The sequence below is a fragment of the Pongo abelii genome, chromosome 3 (genome assembly GCF_028885655.2).
Source record: "Pongo abelii isolate AG06213 chromosome 3, NHGRI_mPonAbe1-v2.0_pri, whole genome shotgun sequence".
Lineage (NCBI taxonomy): Eukaryota > Metazoa > Chordata > Mammalia > Primates > Hominidae > Pongo > Pongo abelii.
In genome coordinates, this window is record NC_071988.2 from 120123155 (window position 1) to 120145813 (window position 22659).

The window sequence follows — 22659 nt, forward strand, 5'->3', positions numbered from 1 at the left end:
TGTAACTAAATACAAAGTGTGGTTCTGACCTGAATTCTTTTGCTTTAAAACATTATTGGAGCAACTGGGAAACTTAGATGAAGTCTAAGGATTAAATGGTGTTAATGTATCATTGGTAATTTCCTGGCTTTCATGGTTGTACTGTGGTGATCTAGCAGAATAGTCCAGTTTACAGAAAATACATACTAAACTGTTTGTGTGATAGCCAACATGCTGGCAACTTTTTCTCAAGCAGGATAAAAACAAGTTCTCTATACCACTTGTAATTTTCCTATTGGTTTGATGTTTCCAAATAAAAATTTAAAATGAACAGTAAATTAGGAGGATGGAAATTATGGGGAGACAGATTACATCTAGTTTGAAAACAGATGAAACTCTACAATTAAAGTGGTCCAAAAACAGATCCATGCTTAGAAAGGTAGGCAGGATACAATGGAGAATGCTTCACTGACTAGGAATTTAGAGGAGATGATTCCTACGTACTTTCTGATGATTTTGTAATTCTTTCCTTCAACATACTTTTTTTTTTTTTTGAGACAGGGTCTTGTTCTGTTGCCCTGGAGTGCAGTTGCAGCCTCAACCTCCCAGGCTCAAGTGATCCTCCCACCTCAGCCTCCCAAGTGGCTGGGACTACAGGCATGCATCACCACACCCAGCTAATTTCTAATTTTTAATCTTTTTTTTGTAGAGATAGGGTCTCACTATGTTACCCAGGCTGGTCTCAAACTCTTGGACACAAGCCATCCTCCAGCCTCAGCCTCCTAAAGTGTTGGGATTACAGGTGTAAGCCCCCACGCCTGGCCCAAACGTTTATCAAAACATCTACTGTGTTTCAGACAATGTGCAAGACACTGGGCTTATGAAAGTGAGACAGCCCCCACACTTGAAGCCCTTATAATCCAGTGGAGTATGATTTATTTGGAAGTTAGAAATTTTAAGACAGTCATCAGTATTACACACAGAAAGAAACATGTGATTCAAGAATGCTGTCTACAATACTCCAATTTTCATTTATGAATTTTCAATAGGCTACAATTATTCCACCATATTCTTGAAGAACATTTTCATCCTAACTTTTTTGTGCTTGTGGGTGGTGTTAATCGTGGCATATGCAAAAACTTTATCACTTTTCGATTATGAACAGATGTAAATGGCTTACTTGATGTTTTATTTTAGAATAACAAGCATCTTCTAAAATAAGTCTCCACCCAAAAAGCTGGGGCTATCATTACGGAAGAGACTTAACGCTCTAAAACCAAACCTTGACATGCTCTTCAACACCTCAAAAGTTACTCCACATCTCTGTACTCCAATTTCTTCATCTGTCACAAAGATATAATATTCTTGGAAGACTCTTTGGGGTGCTTACAAGAAAAACATCGTTAGTGAAAAGCTCTGTTAAAAATGCAGATTGCTTTCACCTTTTGCCAGGGACTACCTATTACTGTGGACATTAAAACAAAGTGACCCATCTAAATGAGTGCAACATTTTGGCAATTTTATGGTGGGTGGGTGAAACATTATTTGGTTTTCCAACTTCTCCCCATTTGGCTTCATTTCAATCTGCGGAGTATATCAAGTGAGAATGCTTCTGCGCCTTCATACTGCCCCACAGAGGGAGTGGCCAGACTAAGCAAGCCTATATTCAATTACTTTCCTCACTTTATACCTTTCTTACACTTTTCCCATACGACACTTTCATAACCATATTTAGCTTTCTTCCTACATTCTCCCTGTAATTCAAAACGCAATTTAGATTCCCATATGGTTGCCATCGAAGCTAACAGATGTCTAGCAAATTAAAACAAAAATTATGACTTATAAACTGCTGATGTATTATCATTCCAGAACATCTTGCAATTTATAGTGAATCATAAGATAAGGCTTCCTACTTGATGCCCCCCCTCCCCCGCCACCCCAAGGTTTCCTGAGTCTCCCTCCTCTCTGAATTAAGCCCTGTGGAAGCAAATTAGAGGCAAGATCCTGCCATCAACCCTGGATAAACCTGCACTTAAAGACACAAGGTAATATCTGAAAGCATACCAAAAGAGAAAGTTGGCCTCAAGTATCTGAGGCTTTTCTAATCCTTTGTAGCAAAGAAAACAGAAAAATGACTTGGTTCTCCCAAATCACTCCATGGCTTCCATTGAGTTCTTTCCTAACAAGTCACTATAAAATCTACTGAATCCACTTGACTCATCTTCTTGGCAGATCTTAAGGGTATTATCATTACCTAGTAGTAATGATGCCAAAGTACTAGACTAAGGCATTCTAGAAGTTCTATACCCCTGTATGGAACCAGTATAAAATCTGGAGACAACAACTGTAATCATATTCACCATTTGTTAAATATTGAGATATTATGCCAAGTAAAACATTATCTCACTGAATCTTTAAAACTACAACACCATTAATGTTGTCTTTCCTTTATAAACAAGAAATTAAGGCTCAGTGCCTTAATACAGTAGACTATATTTTTCAATAGATGGCCACAACCTACATGACCTTCTGCAATGTGACCTTGACACTTCTCCATCAAAAGGTGGCTTCTAATTCTTCACCCTTTGAAATTCAGCAATCTACATGAGTGCTCTAACCAATGGAATAGATAAAAGTGGCACTGCCAGTTCTAAGTGGAACCTTAACTGGCTGGAAACTTCTTTAAGACTTAGAGACAGGAAGAAGCCACGTGTAGGTGCTCCAGCAACAACTCTGGCTAAGCTCCCTGCAAGCATCAGCTTCCAGTCATATGAGTATACCATCTCAGGCATCCTGCCCCAAAGGGCCTTCCGATTAAGTCCAACTCCAACTACATCTCACCGCAACTGTATGAGACCCCAAGTGAGAACTGTCCAGATGAGCCTGGCCAAATCACAGAACTGTGAACTATAATAATAACTGTGTTTTAAACAACTAAGCTTGGAGGTTATGTAGCAATAAATAACCAGAATATTGAGGTCAATTTACTTGCCTAGGAACAGTTAAGTATCCAGAACCCAAAACAGTTAAAAGCCAGAATCCAAAAGGGCAAAACATCTATTAATGATGAGTGATGGGATGTGGGGTTCAGTACCCAAAAGAAATGACTTTAAAACAAAATCCTCTTTCCCCTCCCTCCCCCAAACCCAAAGCAGTATCAGGGTTTTCTGAGAAATGTCCCAGTACAGTGACACCCTCAATAAAATCAATTCCCTTCTGTCTTGAATTGTTCCAATATATAACAGAGGAAACAAGCTTTTCCCCCCACCAGCCTGTGATAACTAATGAGAAAGGAATCTGTACAAGATGTTGACTTTGTTACTCAGAATGTCATTACAACTGTTACATAAAAGGATTCAGATTTTATACATGAAGCTGTAATTCTAACAATAAAAATATATTTAGTGACTCACAGGACTATATTTGAGATTCACAGTGGGGAGAGAGAAGCATGGACACTATACCAGGAACTGAACAAGCCAAGAAGAAATTAGTGAAAGGTTTTTTGTTTTGTTTTGTTTTTTTGAGACGGAGTCTTGCTCTGTTGCCAGGCTGGAGTACAGTGGTGCGATCTTGGCTCACTGCAATCTCCACCTCCCGGGTTCAACTGATTCCCCTGCCTTAGCCTGCCGAGTAGCTGGGACTACAGGCACCCGCCAACACACCTGGCTAGTTTTTTGTGTTTCAGTAGGGACAGAGTTTCATCATGTTGGCCAGGATGATCTTGATCTCCTGAACTTGTGATCCATCCACCTCAGCCTCCCAAAGTGCTGGGATCGCAGGTGTGAGCCACTGCGCCCAGCCTTGTTTTTTTTGTTTGTTTGTTTTTTATGAAAGGATCTTTGAGGAAGAAATGAAAGTAATAAAACTAGTCTTCAGACAAGTCTCCCTAACAGAAAATGTCTATAATTTATCAAGTGTCCTGGTATATACTACTTCTGTTATATATTAGTGGCCGAACTCTTCTATTTTTCTTCTCCAGCATATTGGAACTCAAGAAACTCATTCTGTGTAATAACTAGAAAGAACGTTATAACTCATCCGCCTCCTTCAATTTAACAGCTGAGAAACTGAGGCCCAGGCAGTTAACTGATGAAGAGCCAAACTGCTGATCAGGAAAAGAACCAAGCTCTCAGTGCTGGTGCCACCATATGTTCAATTTTATTTCACCAGAACTATACCTTTGAATGTCACCAGTGTATGTCAAATGTAGTCTAGCATTTCAGTGTGAAAATGAAAATTAGGAAACCATGCTGTTGGCAATCTCTTCTTCATAATTGTATGGGAGTAGCACCGACAATTTTGGCAATCACAGACAGGCTGGTGACTCTGTAGAGAGCAGAGGTGTGTAACTTTTCAGAAGCAAGCTGCCAAGCTACTGACCCCAGCTTTTCAGTCACTAACATCTTAGTCTGAATTACTTTAACCAAAACCATATGGTTGCCTTTCTGTTGATCATCACTAGAGACCATGGTACAATAAAGCAGGAAATTTAAATATGGGGTAATTTTGGAGCAGAGAGCAGGATAGGAAAGGTATGAGGGAGTATCTGAGAGGAAGGCTTTGGGCACAGAGAGGAGAGGAAGGGAAGGCAAGAGGCAGGGTAAGTGAAGGGCCCTCATAACGAAGGCACTCACTTAACAATTCTGCCTGGGGCAGCTAGTTTAGTCCCATAGCCTAGGTCTCCTTTCAGGCTTCCCATACTCACCCACCCACCTATGAAGACCTTCACAATCAGAAAACATGTGGCTCTATTCTGGACCTCTCCAAGCAAGCACTCTGCATTTCTTTGAAGCTCTCTACAATTCCAGGGGTTTTGCTGCAACCTAATCCATAGAAAGGGCTAAATTTGTCTCTGTGCACTCTACAAAATTACAGCAAACTGTCAGGGAAACAGACCCAAATCCTTTTATTTCCTTACCACCCCCTGCTAGGAAACGGCAGAGAAAGTCCCTGGGTGCTTTTTGTTGCTGGGTAGCTAAAATGTGCAACTTTTAGAAATGTTCAAGTAGAAACAAGAGGCCTGAACTCACTACCCCAAAAAGGACCAGTCCCAGTTCGGTAGTCCGTGCCTCTCCAAGTCACAAAGTTTCAAGTTCCAATCAAATCAGAATATCTTACTCAAAACCGTGGCTACCCACCACTTTTAAACATTTTCACAAATGGAGAAGGGGCAAAGAAAGAAAATAATTTCTTCTTCCTGTATTTGTAGCAGTGTTTAATTGCAGGGGAGGTGGGTGACTGCTCCCGGGAATCATGCACAACACTGGCAAAAAACTGCCTGTGGAATGATCGGATATGACATCCATTCATGCGTCCCCTCATTATCTTTATTAGTCCTGAAGACAGATGACATGCTGACACGGAAAGTGGTCTCCAATCCCTTCCATTTCTCCTCACAAAACGTACATGACCAATGCAAGGTACTATTATAGAAAACAGAAAATAAAATAACCTGGTAAGAGTGCGGTACAAAAAAAGAATATGAAGAGCCGTATTGACAACTATTCTCACAGATGTATATATGTACAGCAAACAGCCCAAATTAAAGGAGAATCCAAATAAATACATTCCGTGTTCAGACTGCTGTGGATAATTATTGATCCTGCAGTTGGAGCATTGTTTACCTCACACTGAACAGCAACTTAGAGAACCCCCTACCCAGACAGCCACCATCTTTACTTTCCATGGAAATGCGGGTGCCCATTGAGGAAGAAGATGAGATGGGATGAGAAGGGGAAGAAAAATAACACGGTCTTTGAACCAACGTTTTCCCCTTGTCCTGGAGAACTCTTTGTCTGGCTGCTGAACACGTTTGCCAGATCAAGGAAAAGAATCAAAACAAACAAACAAAAACAGTAGGCGTCCCAGCCTAATTACAATACGTTCCCAACACATTGCAGTCCCAAGCAGAGCATCATTTGAATCTTGTATTAAAGCATTTGCTCTCTCGGTTCCCCAATAAAACATGCCTCACACACCTTCTCCTTTGCATTTCTGCAAAGGTTCCCCCAAAACGGCCCGCTCTGTGTCACTCCTTTAAAAATGAGGACGCGGGGCACGAACACATTGAAATATATGTTGACGGTGACTTATTATCCTGACGATGATATATACATATAAATAAATACCTCTACCCCGCACCCCCACTGGCCAGTCCATTACGCACAGGGAGCGCTTTCCAGCTGAAGAGGAGAGCGTGCAGGAAACGTTATTTACGTGCACATTACAGAACCATATACCACGGCATCTGCATCCTACACAAAGCCCGAGATGGTGCAAGAAGATACACGCTGAGCATGGCACAGACCAGCCGCGGCAACACGGAGCCAAGCCCTCGTCCAATCAGATCGTTGTTAGAAGGTGGACCTCAGGGTCGGCCGTGCCCTATTAGCCTTCCCTGTTATGACACCACGCTCTGCCCAACATCCATATCCCACCGAGAGCAAATCCAATTCGTGTGGTTGCTCATTTCTCAAACTGCCGAACCCTTTCTTTTACCTGCATCCCTACTATTCGTTCCTTAAAAAGCCACCAGAAGGCCTCGGTGCCCCCTTTCCGCCTCGATTTCTCTTTTTACCTCTTCCCATTCTTCGAAAGGATTAAATGTTTATCTCTCCAACGCGCAAGCTGGAAAGGCGGAAAGCGAATGCCTCTACGCTGCTCCGGCAAGCGCCTGCGGGGCTGCGAAAAGTAAAGGCAACGAGCAACGTGGGGGAAATCGTCGCGAATCGATCGGCCACAATAGTTGGAATCCTAGGAGGGCTCCAACTTACCCAAAATATGACATTGAAGCCAAATATGAAGTACTTGATGCAACAACTGACTTCAGGACCCTTGTAGTGCTTCCCGGACATCCTCTGGGTTCATGAAGACACTTGCCCCGGCAGCCCGAGTTTGGAGCTCCGAAGCACCGTTGCTCGGAGCAGCCCGGCGGGGAGCAGGAGCTCAGGGACACCGCACGGGGCCGCGGCGCTGGCGGCCCGGGCTCAGCCGCGCGGGGACCGACCGGCGGAGAGCGGCTCCCGCACCTCCAGCCCCTCGCGCGCCGAGGCCGCCGGAGCCGGGGTGGCCGCGAGAAAGCAGGGAAGCCGCGCGCTGCAAGCCCAAGCCTCGCCGAAGCTAGCCCCGAACACAAAGCGAGCGCCCGCGTCCGTGCGCCAGGCGGTCGGTCCGTCGGTTCGTCCCCGGGCTTCGGGCAAAGGCGGCCGCGGCAGATGCTGGTGGAGACGCCGCTCGCTTGCTCGCCCGCCCGCTCGCGCGCGCCCTCCCACCCCTCGCTCCGCCCGCCGTTCGCTCCGCCCGCCCGGCCGGCTGCTCCTCCGCCCTCGCCGCCCGCAGCTCCGCCCGCCGCCCAAGCCTCGGCTAGGCGCGCGCGCGCACGGGGTCGGGCGCTCCCGGGCGGCGGTGGCACCACGTAGCCGCCTCCTTCCACCGCTCGCTTTATCCCCGCCCCTTCTCGGGCCAACCCCGAGCGCCGCCGACCCCGAACGTCGCTGCGGGGTAGGTAGGGGGTGGGAGGGTGGAGGACCGCAGGCGAGAGGGAGAAGGAAGGGCGCCCGGGGAGCAGCCTGGCAGAGTGACCGGGATTGATGAGCGGCGCAGCTCTGGAGGGACGCGGGCGAAAGGGTCGCTCCTCGGGGAGAGGGCTGGGTGAGTGAGGACCTGCGAGCCACCCCCCACACCCCTTCCAGGGTAGCCACACTGGCGCCCCCTCCTCCACAACAGGCTTATGTGGCTAGAGAAGATGCGATGCCACTGGACAAGGAAGGAAAGTCGTCGTGGACTTCGCTGAATGGAAAAGGGGGTAGTTGGGGAAGGTGGAGAAAACATCCACGGGAAGTGGGAGGAAAGGATGAAGGGATGGGACGTTGCAAAGGAAAGCTTCCTGAATCCCTGTGTGACTCTAACCCAACCTCCCCACCTACCGGAGAAATGGGTTTTATCCTAGAAATGGGGACGAGGAAAAAGAGATGGCTCAAGGGAGTCCTGGCCCGGGATGCGATCCTCGCCCTAGGGTCTATTGCAACCACACAAACCTGGACAGCGCACGCTCCCCACTACCCCGACAGAATAGTACCTAAGAAACCTGCTTGCCTCCTAACTCTAGGAAGGAATCCACAACGGATTCCAGGGAGGTCTTCTGGGAAATCTGAATTGGGTTTTTGGATCACGAACCATTAAGCTTTTGAACTCTGGGGAAGAATAGAACAGGTGGCTGGAAATTGTTTTAGAACCCTGCCTGAGCAGGTGTGCTCATTAGTTGTTTATCCGCCTTCCTCATGGAGCACTTTCATAGGTGTTGGCAAAGCAGGTACCAATATTTCATGGAAGGAGAAGGAAGAACCGCCCAGAACTGTGTGTAAATGTCTATGGGAATATTTTTGGGTATTCAAAAGGCTAGAAGGAGGTGAGATCAAAAAATTTTTCCAGCACCACCCAGTGCAACCCGATCCTGGACACAGAAATCTAAAAGATGATACTTAAATACTTGAGTTTGAGAGCCTCTAGTTATAAGGTTTCCTACGTAACAACCTCTCACTTTTCTCAAAAACTGGCTAGTTGACAATGGGCAGTCAAGTTTTGGCTAGTCAAGAAGCTACTTTTTCCTGCAATAAACCACACTTAGAGATAGTCCTGGGCTTCAGCAGGATTGAGGCTATATTGAGGTCACAAGTATGAACGAGGTACCCACAGAGATGGGAGGGCCAGGAGATCCTACTCATTCAGTACCTCGGAAGCTATGACACGGGATAACAGTGGCTTCAGCCCTTTGGATGAAATAATCCTCCCTCCCTCAAAAGTGTTCTCCACCCACTCAAAACACAGGCCATCCTACCACCAATCAGGTAGACTTCAAAAGTAAGGTCTTTCAGCAGCAGATTTCCTTGTTAACAGGAAGGCAGTGACAAGCTTTACCTAAGCCTATTGGAGCTATGTTGTAATTCTGTATATAAATAGAACAGTCGCTGCAGGAATACTGGATGAGTCAGAAGAAAGGTCTGTCCTAAGCTGATGTGACACATTTCAAAAGGACCAGAAATTAGATGCAATTGATGACTGAGTTGATCTCTAAGTGGATTTATCTTTGAAATAAAAATCAGTGGATATCCCATATACCCCACCCCACAGCCTCCCCCATTGTCAACATCCCCAACCAAAGTAGCATTTTTGCTACAAATAGTGAACCTACATTGACAGATCATTATCACCCAAAGTCCATAGTTTACATTAGGGTTCACTCTTGGGGCTGTATATTCTATAGGGTTGGACAAATATAGAATAACATGTACCCACCCTTATAGTATCATAGTATCATACAGAGTATTTTCACTGCCCTAAAAGTCCTCTGTACACCACCTATTCATCCCTTCCTCCCCCTAGTCTCTGGCAACCACTGAAGTTTTACTGTATCCCTGTCTCCTTAGTTTTGCCTTTTCCGGAATGCCATATATAAGGAATCATACAGTATGCAGTCTTTCTTTCAATTTTGCTGTGAAACTAAAACTGCTAAGAAAATAAAGTCTTAAAAAGAAAAATCAATGGAGAAGGGAAAGGTAAGATAACTAATCGGTAATTTGGAGGGGGGGTGGAAAAACTAATTGAATTATCTCATTTCATATATCCAAAATAAGTTCTATGAGGATTAAGGAGTTAAATATATTTTAAAGCAGACCAGAAGAAAAAATATTTGTCAAACCTCTGTATAGAAGTATTTCTCAACTTAGAGGCAATAGAAGGAAATAATCAATGGATATGATTGGGTAATATCTTAAACACTTCTACATGTCCAGCTTTTTTTAGTGTAAGCTAAACCAGAAAAAAAATTGGCAGCAAACATGAAAAATAAAAACCTGAATATCTATATTATAAGTAGGGCTCATAGAGCTATAGTAAAATATAGAATCACAGTGATTGAGTATAAACAGAAAATAAATCATATAAGAAATAAAATATATGGGGAAATTAATCTAGTAATCAATGAAATATACATTAAAACTAATAAAGATACAAAAATAATGAGCACTGGTTAGCACATACATTGTTGGTATCCTTATGAAACAATATGTCCATTTGGAAAGCATTTTGGCTGTATATGTCAGGTCAGAGTGCTCCTACATTTTGACTCAGCAGTCCGTCTTCTGGGAATCTACCCAAAGAAATACCCCAGCAGATGGAAAAAGTTATATACTGCAAGATGTATATCATAGCATTATTTATATTGAAGACTTGGCTAGAAATTAAAGATCAAAGAGTAGGGGTGATATCCAATTCCTTGTAGTTACTTGGACCACAGTGTTCCTTCACATTCTGTGCCTCTGCACATGTCATTTAGAGTTTCTGCCTGGGGCATTCTCCTTGTCTCTTGTATGTGAGCTGATTTCTCTTATTCTTCACTACTTTTGTTCAATGTCTCGGAGGCTCCTACTTTATTCCCTCAACACCCGCTGTGTTCTTCCATCCCGGCACTTAAAGACTGCCTGTAAGAACTTGTTTACCTACCTGTCTCCTCAATCTGCTGTGACTCCTTCTAGGGTGTGACCTAACTCTTGGTAATCTTAGAATCACCAGAGCTCTGCAGATATGGCAGGTGCTTGATAAATATTTATTAAAGGAATGAATGAGTCATTTGCTCACACTTTTTACAGCTCTTGAAGATACTGCTTATAGAGTATGTGGCAATATATGGATACATTATAATGTTAGATTTTAAAGGCACTATATATGGAATTATCTCCAAGTAATATTGTTAAATTTTAAAAACAAGGAACAAAAACAGTGTACACAGTAGGCTATCATTTTGTGAAAAGATAAGATCTGTTGGCAAAATAATATCCATACACATATTTCCTTGTTAATGGGTAGGCTATCTATGGAAGAAAACAAAATAAACTGGTAACAGCGAGTTAGGGTGGAATGGGGGGCAAACTGGGGGACTAAAGATATTGATAGGAAGGAGACCTGTTTTATTTTTAAATAACCCCTTTAGTTTGTTTTTGAAATTTGTACCATGTATATGATACACGTTTTGAAAAATAAAGCAGTCTACAAAATGGTATGCAATTGTATGAAAAAAAGTTAGGAGTTAATTTTTTGCCAAATAATAACAGTTATAAGACTGTGGGTGATTTTGTTTTCATGTTTCTGGTTTGCAATTTTTAAGTGTGGTTATATTGTTTTTACAATTAAGAAGATAAAATTATACATAAAGATGTAAGAAAGTAAGTAATCATATTTATTTCACGCAACTCCTTCACAACTCAATAAATGCTGATCTATTTTAAGGAGAAAAGGAGATAAATTTTCTGTCTGAATACTGCTAAGGCCACCTCCCTTATAACTCTGAGGTTGAAAATGGTTAATAAGTTTAACTACTGACAAGTTAATCAGCCCTTCAAGTGGCAGTGAAAACAGGTAAAGCGTGTTCTTCTAATAGTTGCCTGGCTGAGGAGCAAGATATGACAACAGTGTTTTAACCTAAGACACCAAACTTAACGAGCTTGTCTGTCTCCACCTGTGCTTTATTGTTCCTGCCCGCCTTCCTGCCTCACTCCTCTTGGGCTCTGTCGTTGTCTGCCTCTCTGCTCCTCTCTGTTTTTCTTTTGCTTCTCTGTAGCTGCCCTGCTGGTTGCCTCCCCACCCCTCCTGCCGCCTTCCTCTCAGAACCCTAGCAGCTGTGTTCAGTGTCCCCCTCTTAAAGCAGCGACATGCTCTGGGAAGACTGGCCCTCTGCATCACACCTGGCAGTCCCATTCCTCTTGCTAATGTGTGGTTCAGGAATGGGCAGGTGGCCCAATTCTGGTCAACAAGCCATGAGAAGAATCTGCTAGAGGCTTCCTTGCATCTAAGAAATGGTCTCTTTCGCCCTTGGACTTGGTTGGGTTTGGATGTGATGCCTGGATCCTCTACAGCCTGATGACAAAGACCACACCAAGGATGGCAGAGTGGAAGGATAAAAAGAACCAGGGCCTTCCAGCCTTTGTTGTATGGCTGACTTAACCAACCTTGAAGATCGCCTTACCTCACGACTTCCTGTCAGATGAGACAAATTTCTTGGTTAAGATACTTTGACAGGGGTTTTCCGTTTCATACAACTGAAAGTATCCTGACTTAAACACCTTTTGAGGCTCTCCCCCAAGCCTTTATTGATTTTCTCATCTTGAATCACCACCAGCATTTCTGCATTTATTAGTACCACGTTTTTTCTATTCCCCACACCCCCTCTCTTCCCCAGCTGTTTCTGTCTCAGACAATACAGGGAAACATTTTAGGGTGTCTGACAGATCACACCCACCCCTTTCTCAGACCTTCTCAACCACAAGGTGCTCTCCCACCTCCAGCCAGGTTTGTACTTCACAGTTGATGGGGTCCCGGTAGATTCAGGCTGGGCCAACCTGAGAGTCTGTCTCAGTAACAAAGGGAACCCTGAGCCCAGCTGAAGTGCAGGCAATGTTTACCCGAGAGCTGGGGGTGGGTCCGCAGTTCCAGGAGGAAGCCAAGACTCTCCCTCATCCTCTGCAGAAAGAGGAAGGAAGCCTAAACAGAGAAAAACAGTAGCTGAGTCTGACAGCCTGGGTGCTGTGTATGGTTGTGCATTTTGTGCTCTGAAAGGCTCCCATCCCTGCTAAAGGCCTGCTTCTAGATTTAAAGAGGACTCTGTTTTTGAGGTCTATGAGATTTTTAGATGGAATCATTCATCACATCCCATTTGGGCTTTAGATACTTTGAAGTGAGTATCTCAAATTTTCAAATCAAAGAACCTTGATTAAAACAAAAGGTCTTCTCACCTCAAATCCTTTATGAAATGAGGTCAACTTAAAATACTTTTTAGTTAGCTATGATATAAAATTAAACTATATTTTTGTTATAGTTAATGAATTAATATTGTACCTTCTGTTCCTTAGTCGAAAAGTGAGCAGTTAAATGGTCTATTTCTCTAACAAAACAATTAACTGATTCCTCAGGATTTACCACCCACTGTGACCCTCTTGCCCTGTACCCACACATACCTACTAAAGACCAGTTTTCAGATCCCCAGGAATAATATAAAATAGGGCATATCTGTCTCATAAATATGATTGAACAAGCATATGTAGAGCACAGTTGTTTCACTTTTAAAAATCAATTATAATCATTTGTACAATAAAATGAATTCTGTCTTTCACACAGTATGACAGAGCAGTAATTGATTTTTTTTTTTAATTTGGCCATTCCATCTTCTTCTGGTAATAGCACCTCAACTTCCTACTGCTTTGGAGATAGCTAGACCTGTGTGGATCAAGGCATTAGGCCCTAATGTTACCTTACCAGGGGCCAAGCACATGACACAAGTTCAGCCAATTAGAAGCTTACTTCCTGATACTGAGCCGAGCAAAGAAAGAGACCAAAAGCCACCTGGAGTTCATTTCTTGCAGCCCCTGGACAAGCCTGAAGCTGCCCTTGAGACCTTTGGGAGCCTCCTGATTCTTCTGCCTTCCCTCTGGTCCCATAAGCTAGCTGTCAGGTTCTAACTGATGTCCGAGTTCCCATAAGCTAGCTGCCAGGTTCTAATTGAGGTCCAACGGGAATCAGTGGACGAGTGGTGGGTAGCTGGAAAAACACTAAAGGAATCATAGACAGTTTTGGCATGGCTTTACCCTCTCTTTGGGTGTGAGCAAGCCATATGTACAGCATTAGCAGGGTAATTATACCTTTTACAGACAGTAGTGGCTCCAAGCCCAGCACAAGCTCACATGGGTGATCACCTAATGTGCCTCACGTGGCTTGGTTACATAATGTGCAGAGCTGTGCGCCTGCGCTCCAAACCCATTGAGTTATGCTGTGCCAGAAGGCTGTCTCAGCCTACTCCTGACTAAAGCACAGCCATTTCCCTTACACTCCACCCTCTAGGCCTAGGGCATCCTCCAGGCAGGGACATGTGCCCATAGGGCAGAGCCCTGAATCCGTAACCCACAACAACAATACAGAAAGCAACGCCCCACTACTAGGATCCCAGCTATGCCACTTATGACTATTAGGGCCCAGTGTAGGCCAGAGCCTAGGGATGCCCACCATCTCCGCAGGAGATCATCAGTAAGGCTCTCAACTGCCTTAATCTGCCATGAGACCCCTTGCAGGGCTGCTGTTATGTTCTACCGATTGTCAGGGATAAAGGTACAACATTGTGTTCCTAAAAGTGCACAGGTGCCTCCTTGGGCAGCAGTTTCTACGTCTAAAGCCATTTGATTTTGCAATACCACCTTTTTAATCTGATCAACCTCATCGGTTAACAGGAGGGGGGCCACCCAAGTGTAATTCAGAGCCCAAGTGGTGTGCTGTGCAAGAGTGGTAACTTGTGCTTCTACAGTTATGACACCCGCTCCAGGGATAGTCACTGCCAAGAGGCAGAACCACCAGGGGACTCATCGCACTTGCACAAACCGAGAGCATAGCGCCTCCCAATTATGTGGGCTATCTGGGCAACCTGGGGAGAACATTGGCAGGTAAGGCCACCCCCAGGTACAATGTCCAGTCCAGTTCACTGGTAGGTAAGGCCACCCTGTGTTCCCACAGACCCATAAACTCCCAGGGAACACAAAATCCACTGGGGCCCAACCTTGGTGGGGCCACTTGTTCCATCATACCTTCAGTGTGGTGACATGTATTATGTTTGCACAGGCCATGATGGGTACCCATCCCACAGGGGTGTTGCCCCAATGTGGCTCTATGTACCACAGCACCTGGGGTTGGGGTACTGCATGTTCCCCCACTAGCCAGCCCCACCCATCATAAACACTACAGGCCAGCCAGGGGGCGGGCGTGCTGTGGGTCTTTCAGCATCCTTTTTCAAAGCTTGCCATGTTGCCTCACAGGCATCAGCCATGGGACCCCAGGTCTCCAGCCATGTCCGGTTCTCTGCAGATACTGAATGTATGTGCCAAGGCAAGCCATCTGCAGCTGCCATTGGAAGGGCAGTGCAGATCCAACAGTTGGAAACTTGGTCACCTCAGCGTAGGTGTGGGCCCAGTCCAAATGCAGTTAGAGCATGTTAACCTACAGTTGAAATGACGGAGCAGGTACAGGTACTAACAGAGGTAAATCATATCCCTCAGGCAAAATACAGGCTAACCTTTCATCCCTGGATAACAATGCAGCCACCAAGGGCTTTTGCCCTGGGCAATGGTACCACACCTTCTCAAGTCCCCATGGTTCCTTTGAGTCCTGTATCTGTGCCGAAGTCACAGGAGAGCTCACAATAGGCCAAACAGACAGTACATATGTCCCCCAGAGGAGGGTTCCTTTCCTGGCTGTTCCCCCTGTAGGGGCCATGTATTGAACACCCAAGGAGTGACATGCGAGTCACACTGTAGGCCCTCCCCCCAGGGAGCCCTGATGGCCAACCACCAGCAGTGGGGGGCTTGGAGGGTCCATGGCCATAGCCAGGTTTTCTGTTCCCCTGCCTTCAGGGGTGTTGGGGCAGACAACAACAGGTTACCTTTCACCCCCATACCTGGTTGGAGGAGGTCATCCTTGGTATGTATCTGCAACTGGATGGGGGTGGTGGCTTAGTGTAACAAAGCCTCCACCAGGGCTGGGCCACCTTTCCATGGCTGTTCATTCAAGGTTTAGAGCACCAGGTCCAGCCTGGAACTCCAGTCCCGCAAAGACGGTGGTATGACATGCAAGCGTAACCCATTCTTCAACAGCCTGTTATATTGCTCAGTCATACCTGCAGCTTGTGGTTTGTATGGCACATGGAATCCCCACTTTATGTCCATTCGTTGTGTCCATTGTTTTACCTGTTGTCCAGTGAAATGTGTTCCTCTATCACTCTCAATGGACAGAGGGCGACCATACAGGGCATGTAAGTGTTGCAATGCCCCGATGGTGTGCTGTTGGTCGGCCACCCTGCAAGGGTAGGCGAACAACAGGCCTGTGTCCTTGTCCATAGCTGTTAATGAATGCATATACTCTTGTGACTTTAGCAGCAGCCTGATGTAGTCTACCAGCCACCTGGTCAAGGGCACTGCAGCCTCCACCTTCTGGGCTCAAGCAATTCTCCTGTCTCAGCCTCCCAAGTCCTGGGATTACAGGCCTGTGCCACCATACCCAGCTAATTTTGTATTTTTAGTAGAGATGGGGTTTCACCATGTTGACCAGGCTGGTCACGAACTCCTGACCTCAGGTGATCCACCTGCATTGGCCTCCAAAAGTGCTGGGATTACAGGCGTGAGCCACCACGCCTGGCCTGTTTCATTCTTGTAAGGCAAAAGTACTTGCATGTTCCCTTACATTCCTACCTCCAAACAATTTCAGAATGCCATTCCCCAGTCCACAAACTCCACCCTTCCATCTGTCACCAAAATCTAAGTATTTTGCAGAGTTAAGCATAATTCAACTCCTTATGAAATCTGCCCCATTTAACACTGGGCATGCTAATCATATCCAATAATTTCTCCTGTCACCGTTTGGTTTCTTTTACCTTCTAAAAGCTTTACTTCTGTGATATATGCCTTTCTGATGGAACTATAATTACTGGAACATTGAATTTAATGTCCAGAAATAGGAATAGATATTAGCAGATCAGATATTCATTTAGGTTTTATTACAAAGAATCAATTGATTCAACAACAAAAACTTACTCATCTTACACACAAAAAAAAACACATCTCCTGTTAATACACCTGTTTCCATGGTTCCTGCCCTAAGATTGTACCTGGAAAAAAGTAGACAAACAGAAATAAGAACATGGGTTGGAATGGTTTCAGTGCTACAGTTCCAACAAAGTGTGATATGTGTATGATGAATATTCAAAATGGGATTGTGAAAAAACACCTCTTCCAATTAATTCTTTTTTATTTTTTTCATTTTTCTTTTCTGTACTAGTAGCATTTACTAAATGCAGTTAGTAGGAATAAAAATTAATTAAATTAACCAAGTCTTAATGCCTTATATCTGAATCATTTATTTGAATGACATCAAGACTGAGAGAATAAGTTTTAAAATTTAAACACAATGGTGCATCCGCTGTGGAAAACAGTTTGGTGGTTCCTTACAGTATTAACCATAGAATTACTATATGATCCAGCAATTCTGCTCCTAGGTCTATACCCCAAAGAATTGAAAGCAGGGACCCAAACAGATACTTGTATACCAATGCTCATAGCAGCACAATAGCCAAAAGGTGGAAAGAACCCAAGTGGCCATCAACATATTTCACATTTTGTTTGAATGGATAAACAAAATGTGATATACAGCTACAATGGAATGTTATTCAGCCTTAAAAGGGAACAAGATTCTGATAGTTGCTACAACATGGATAAACATCAAAAACACTATGCCAAGTGAAATAAAACAGACACAAAGGGACAAATATTGTATGATTCCACTTATACGAGGTACCTGACTGCTGCTTCATGAATCTCACTGCTCTAGGTACTTCACATAAGTTGAATCATGAACCCTCAAATCTAAAATAAAATTAAAAGAAAATCTAATTGTAAAAATAAATTAAGACATTATTACATCTAAAAGGATCTACTTTGCTGGGGAATTTGTCCAAGCATCCCTTTAAACAGGGAGCTGCTTCCCTCATAAACTTAATTGTTCACTAATGGATCGTTAACACCCCAACCAAAGCTGTTGAGAGCAGAAACACTATTTGGATTTAACCTATAAATTAACTTTGAAAAAGTTATGTAATAATTTTACTAATATCTTATCGAAAGAGTCGGGAGGTTACGGGATTGACTTGGAACCAGTTTCTGGGCTAATTGGAAGGAGGTACAAAGAAGCTTTAGAGAAGCAGCTCAGGAAGCTGGAAGACTCTGTCCAGCACAGTCTTGGGCAAGAAATCAGCCCACCTTCGCTTCTGTCCTCTTATAGGAGGCACTGGCCCCTCTCAAGCCTCACATGAGAATTCAACACAGCTGAGGTGAGTTGGGCTGTGGCGGTGAGAGAGCACAGCTGCCTTCCAAGCTGATGACCCGAGTTTTCATTTTAATAGTTCAGCTACCTTTTCTAGTAAATAGTGAACCCTTTGAGGTCAAGGATCAAGTTTTCTTTGTAGCATGCTGCCTTGCAAGTATTTCACACATGCTGGGTGAATAATATTATTTTATAAAAAGTGAATAAATTAATGAATGACTAATAAAAAATGACAACAGAAGGTCCAACAACATGGTTATAAATCAGCTCTGAATTTTTAATATTTAGATCTTTGAGTCATAAAAGTTCAAATGACCCACACGATTTTCCTTAGAAACACTCCTCAAAGCATAAAGTGAGAAAAATTGTGTTTAAGTTTATTCTATCTTGTGTTACAAAAGGGATATATTTTCTATTGCTTTTGTAACTCTGCCTTGTACCCAAATGCACCATATTCATAATAAGTACTGTTGACAGAATGAATGACAAGGCAAAAAATAGCTCGCAGTACTTTTCATTTTTTACAAGTGTGGAAAGCATATTAAACAATTTGCTGATTAAAAATATGCGTGTTTTGACTTGCATATGAATCAAATTAACATACATAAATCCAACATCTTCACATCACTAGATTCACAGCCGTAACCAATATAATTTTCCATGTTTCTTCAAATTCATCAATTCCAGAGTAACATAATTAAGTTATTAGGCATAAAATACACAGTAATGATTTATAACTGAAAACTAACTTTTGTTTTAATTCAATGATCATTTATCCTCTAAAAGTAAAAACAGTACAAGATCATTGAAAATCTAAGACTTTTTTTTTTTTAAAATAAAATAGAGATGGGGTTTCACTATGTTCACCAGGCTGGTCTCATTGAACTCCTGACCTCAACTGATCCTCCCACCGAGGCCTCCCAAAGTGCTGGAATTACAGGCATGAGCCACTGCGCCTGGCCGAAAATCTAAGATTTGATGTTGAATTTAGCTCTATAAATACTTACTACCACTAAGGGAAACTAAAGTTTGAGGTATAGAACAAGAACTCTTATCCCTCAGTATGATTAATTCCTATAAATGAAAGTACTATGTTGAATCCTAGCACCTTGCTGAGTTATATAGCCCCAGAAATGTGCAAGCTTCCAAGCTGCAGTTTCCATAACTTCACCTCCTACCTGCCTCTTTACTCTAGCTGGTCCATCCCCACCTTCTTTTCTCCAGGACTCTGGTTTAGGGCAGGGAAGACTCTCTGGGAACCAGACAAACACTCTGTACACTGTTACACTAATGGACCAGGCAACAGTCCTGGGAGGAAGAACACATCCAAGCTGCAAACCTGGGTCAGACTACACCAGGTCTGGGCCAAGCCAATTAAGAGGACCCAAGGGCTGTTATTAAAAGACACCCTGTCCCTTCCTCTTAGCTCTGCAGTCCCTTAGGATTCACCACCACCTGGAGCACCTCTCTAGGATCAAGAAAGTAGCCTGAGTAGAATCTCTAGCACCCAGCCTCCCCTTACAGCCTGCTATTGGTATACATCTGACACTATAAATCTGGCACCATATAAATGCCCAGCACTTTGGTCACTGAGTCCTTCCAGAGCTGCTGGCACTGAGCCTATGAGAGCAACAGGCATCTTTCTAGCAGAATGTTTTCTAACCTTGTCTTGTGATATGAATTCTCCAGGGCTGTTCTTATAAATATAGATCCCAGGACCTTTCTCTAAGCATTCATATTTATAGTGGGTCTATTTGGGATCCAGGAATCTGAATGTTTAACTAGTGCCCAGGTAATACTCTTCAGCTGGGAATATTGGAAAATACTGTGTTCAAGCACTCTTCAAAGTGCTCACCCTAGTCTCTTGGTGAGGGGAGTTGCTGTTTGTGGATTTAAACCTTGTCCTCTATGGAGATGATTAAAGTGAGAATTCTGGGAAGTCTATGTAAATCCAAGGCATGTTACCATTACCATGATTACATACCTTTAGCCACAGCCATCAGGACACTAAGCACAGTCTGGGTGAGCCTCTTCTCAATGCACAGAGCTAAGTGACTGAGAGCCTAGAAGATGGAGTAGGACAAGGAGTGGCCAAAGGCAGTGGAGAGAGGGAGGAGGAGCAAAGCCTGAAATCTGGAAATCAATGCATACGTATTTCAATCCACAATTGCTTTGGCTGCTGATACAAATCAAAGGAAGAAGGAGGGAGATGCAGGGAAAAAACGTAAACAGCTAGGTAAGTGCAGCATTCTGCTAAACATGAATTTTCAGATATTAAAGAATGAATATCTTAGGAAAGTTATTCATTTATTTATTGAACTTCCAATTTTAGTTTTTAGTACTGCTATGTAAATGAATCTGGGCTGGATTCCTCAACTCAACTAGGTGCTAAGATAAGCATCTGTATGAAGGGATACTCATGAGTTTTACTGATTGCCACTCTGGGAAAAGATTTCTATCCTGCCAATTTTGCTGCCGACTTACACCATGAATTACAGAGGGATGTAGCTAGAGCATAGTCCCCTCACAGACACAAATATCAGGACCTTCCCTACAATATGGATGAAGAAAATTTGCAATGATGCCAGAAATGAAAGAAATGAGTATTGTTGCAGGGTGCTGGAAGATAATTTGGAGATAACAACTACTCTCTTCCTGAGACTTGAACAAGAAGTTGTGAGCTAAATAGTAGCCTGCAGAATCACCTGGCATTAATACAAGGAAAGCCTTGCTCCATGTCTCCTTAAAAAAAGATGAACACAGTCTCTGTGATTGAAATATGTGCCTGCATAGTAACAAGGCAATGGACTAGCTTTTTATGATCCCATCTAGACCTGTGATTATACAGCGAAATATTAACAATGAATGCAACCTCAGCAAAGGCACATTGTACAAGAAAATAGCATGTATGAGAAAAGAGGTTAAATCGTCTAAATGCAATTATTTAGTAAGAATCCTTCAAGTGTCTGAATAACTTTTGTCTTAAATATAGGAATTTAAAGTTAAGTATCCTCAAGTCAGAAATTTATCTTACTCTCTTTAGAAGTTGTGGTTCCTTCTATTGTGACAAACTTTCCCAAAGAGTGAGATGCAGCCAGGACAAAGCTTTGGGACAACTAGGGAGTATACTAGGTGCCAAAAGTATATTAGGGCCAAATATGCCTCACAGTAGCCTCCCTTGACAGTCACATAAAATATGCAAAAAAGATACTTAACAATTCTCATTTTCAATTATAATGCCTTAGGTCTCATTACTTTTTCCTCAGATCAGTATAAGGAAGAAAGTTTTTCCGTGCTCATCCTGCTGATAAAACTTCAATCACTGAAACTTTCCCTTTAAAACTAACAAGGCTTTTTATCTCCCTCCGATGGCCCGATAATGATTTTACAGGCCACTCAGAATTACCAGAGAGAGCTGAAACTGGAGCAGCAGAAATAAATGAGATCCCTGTAGATAAACCACATAATTCAGGGCAGTCAGGAGTTGCAGCCTCTTCCCTCACTTAACCTTGTACCAAGGCTGCTGTGGGTAATTTGATTCCCTGTGTACCTTTCTCTGTCGGAATGGAGAGTGAATTTTAGGGAGATGTCAGACTGGCAGAAGGGGAGACAACACCCTGTGAAGGAAGGAAAACTGCTAAAGAATTTAGGAGATTTAACCGAATTATGCCACCTAAGATCGATTATTTCACTACTCAAAAATCTTAATTTCCTTATCTGAAAGAGAGAAGGTGGCACTGAACCTGTGAGATAGAGATCCTGAGATCTGCAAGGACTCTCTAAAGTCCTTGCTTGGGGCAAGTGGGGAAGTAAGTGGGCTCTGGGCTGTGGTTCTCTCAGAATGGTTCTGCTTTGGTCTGTTTACACATCGGGATTTCATATAAGATTTCATTTTCTAAAAGGTATCCGATGCTAAAGAAAGTTAAAACATCTGTTTCCTTCTAGCTCTACCACCCTCTGATTTTTTTTAATAGTCTATGATAAGAGGAGATGAATGCCTGCTAAAGCGACCAGAAGGCTCTCAGTAAAAAGTATTAACTAGATATCAATAGAATCTGCAAAACGAAGAGGTGCTTGAAAGATGTGAAAGAGGAAACTTAAAGAGAAATCCAGATGGCACATCCCTCTTCCTGGCTAGGTAAGAGGCTGTCTCACTCTTGCTTTCTCACAGCCAAATTTCTGCCCTTTCTCCAGTGGTGCTCAACTCTGGCTGCCCAGCAGATCCCCTGTGGTGGTATTAAATGATAGAAGGGTCTGATCTCCCACTCTGGGGATTCTGATTCAACAGATGTGGTTTTTAACATCCAGAGGTGGTTTTGACTTGTAACTAGGATTGAGAATTTCTGCCTGGCGTCAGCTCTTCGACCTTTAATAAAACTGTTCTCTTAAAAGACATTGATGGTCAGGCGCGATGGCTCACGTCTGTAATCCCAGCACTTTGGGAGGCCGAGGCGGGCGGATCACAAAGTCAGGAGATCCAGACCATCCTGGCTAACACGGTGAAACCCCGTCTCTACTAAAAAAATATATAAAAAATTAGCTGGGCGTGGTGGTGGGCGCCTGTAGTCCCAGCTACTCGGGAGGCTGAGGCAGGAGAATGGCATGAACCCGGGAGGTGGAGCTTGCAATGAGCCGAGATCGCGTCACTGCACTCCAGCCTGGGTGAGACTCCATCTCACAAAAAAAAAAAAAAAAAAAAAAAAAAAACATTGATGACACCCCACAATGTCAGTTATCATTTTTAGGTAGATGACTCCAAATCTAATCCTCTAT

General features: G+C 43.4%; 1 protein-coding gene and 1 long non-coding RNA gene across 6 annotated transcripts in view; both read right to left on the bottom strand.

Annotated features, from left to right (window-relative positions):
- Positions 1-22659, bottom strand: part of TSPAN5 (tetraspanin 5) — a 234285-nt gene that overhangs the window by 173495 nt on the left and 38131 nt on the right. For 2 of the 5 annotated variants that reach the window (XM_024245874.3, XM_002814986.6), the window contains exon 1: positions 6756-7274. The exons of 1 other annotated variant lie outside the window; for it this stretch is intronic. In XM_024245874.3, the coding sequence (XP_024101642.1) occupies positions 6756-6836 (81 nt within the window). In that variant the 5' untranslated portion in view covers positions 6837-7274. Of the gene's footprint in view, positions 1-6480; positions 6502-6755; positions 7275-22659 lie in introns of those variants that run through there. 2 more of the 5 variants (XM_054554217.2, XM_009240207.4) reach the window with 2 other exon arrangements.
- On the bottom strand, positions 16545-20096 carry LOC134761292 (uncharacterized). The gene is made up of 3 exons (XR_010139751.1): positions 19871-20096; positions 17362-17429; positions 16545-16675 (listed from the first exon to the last, which is right to left on the bottom strand). It is a non-coding gene; the product is annotated as an uncharacterized LOC134761292 (long non-coding RNA).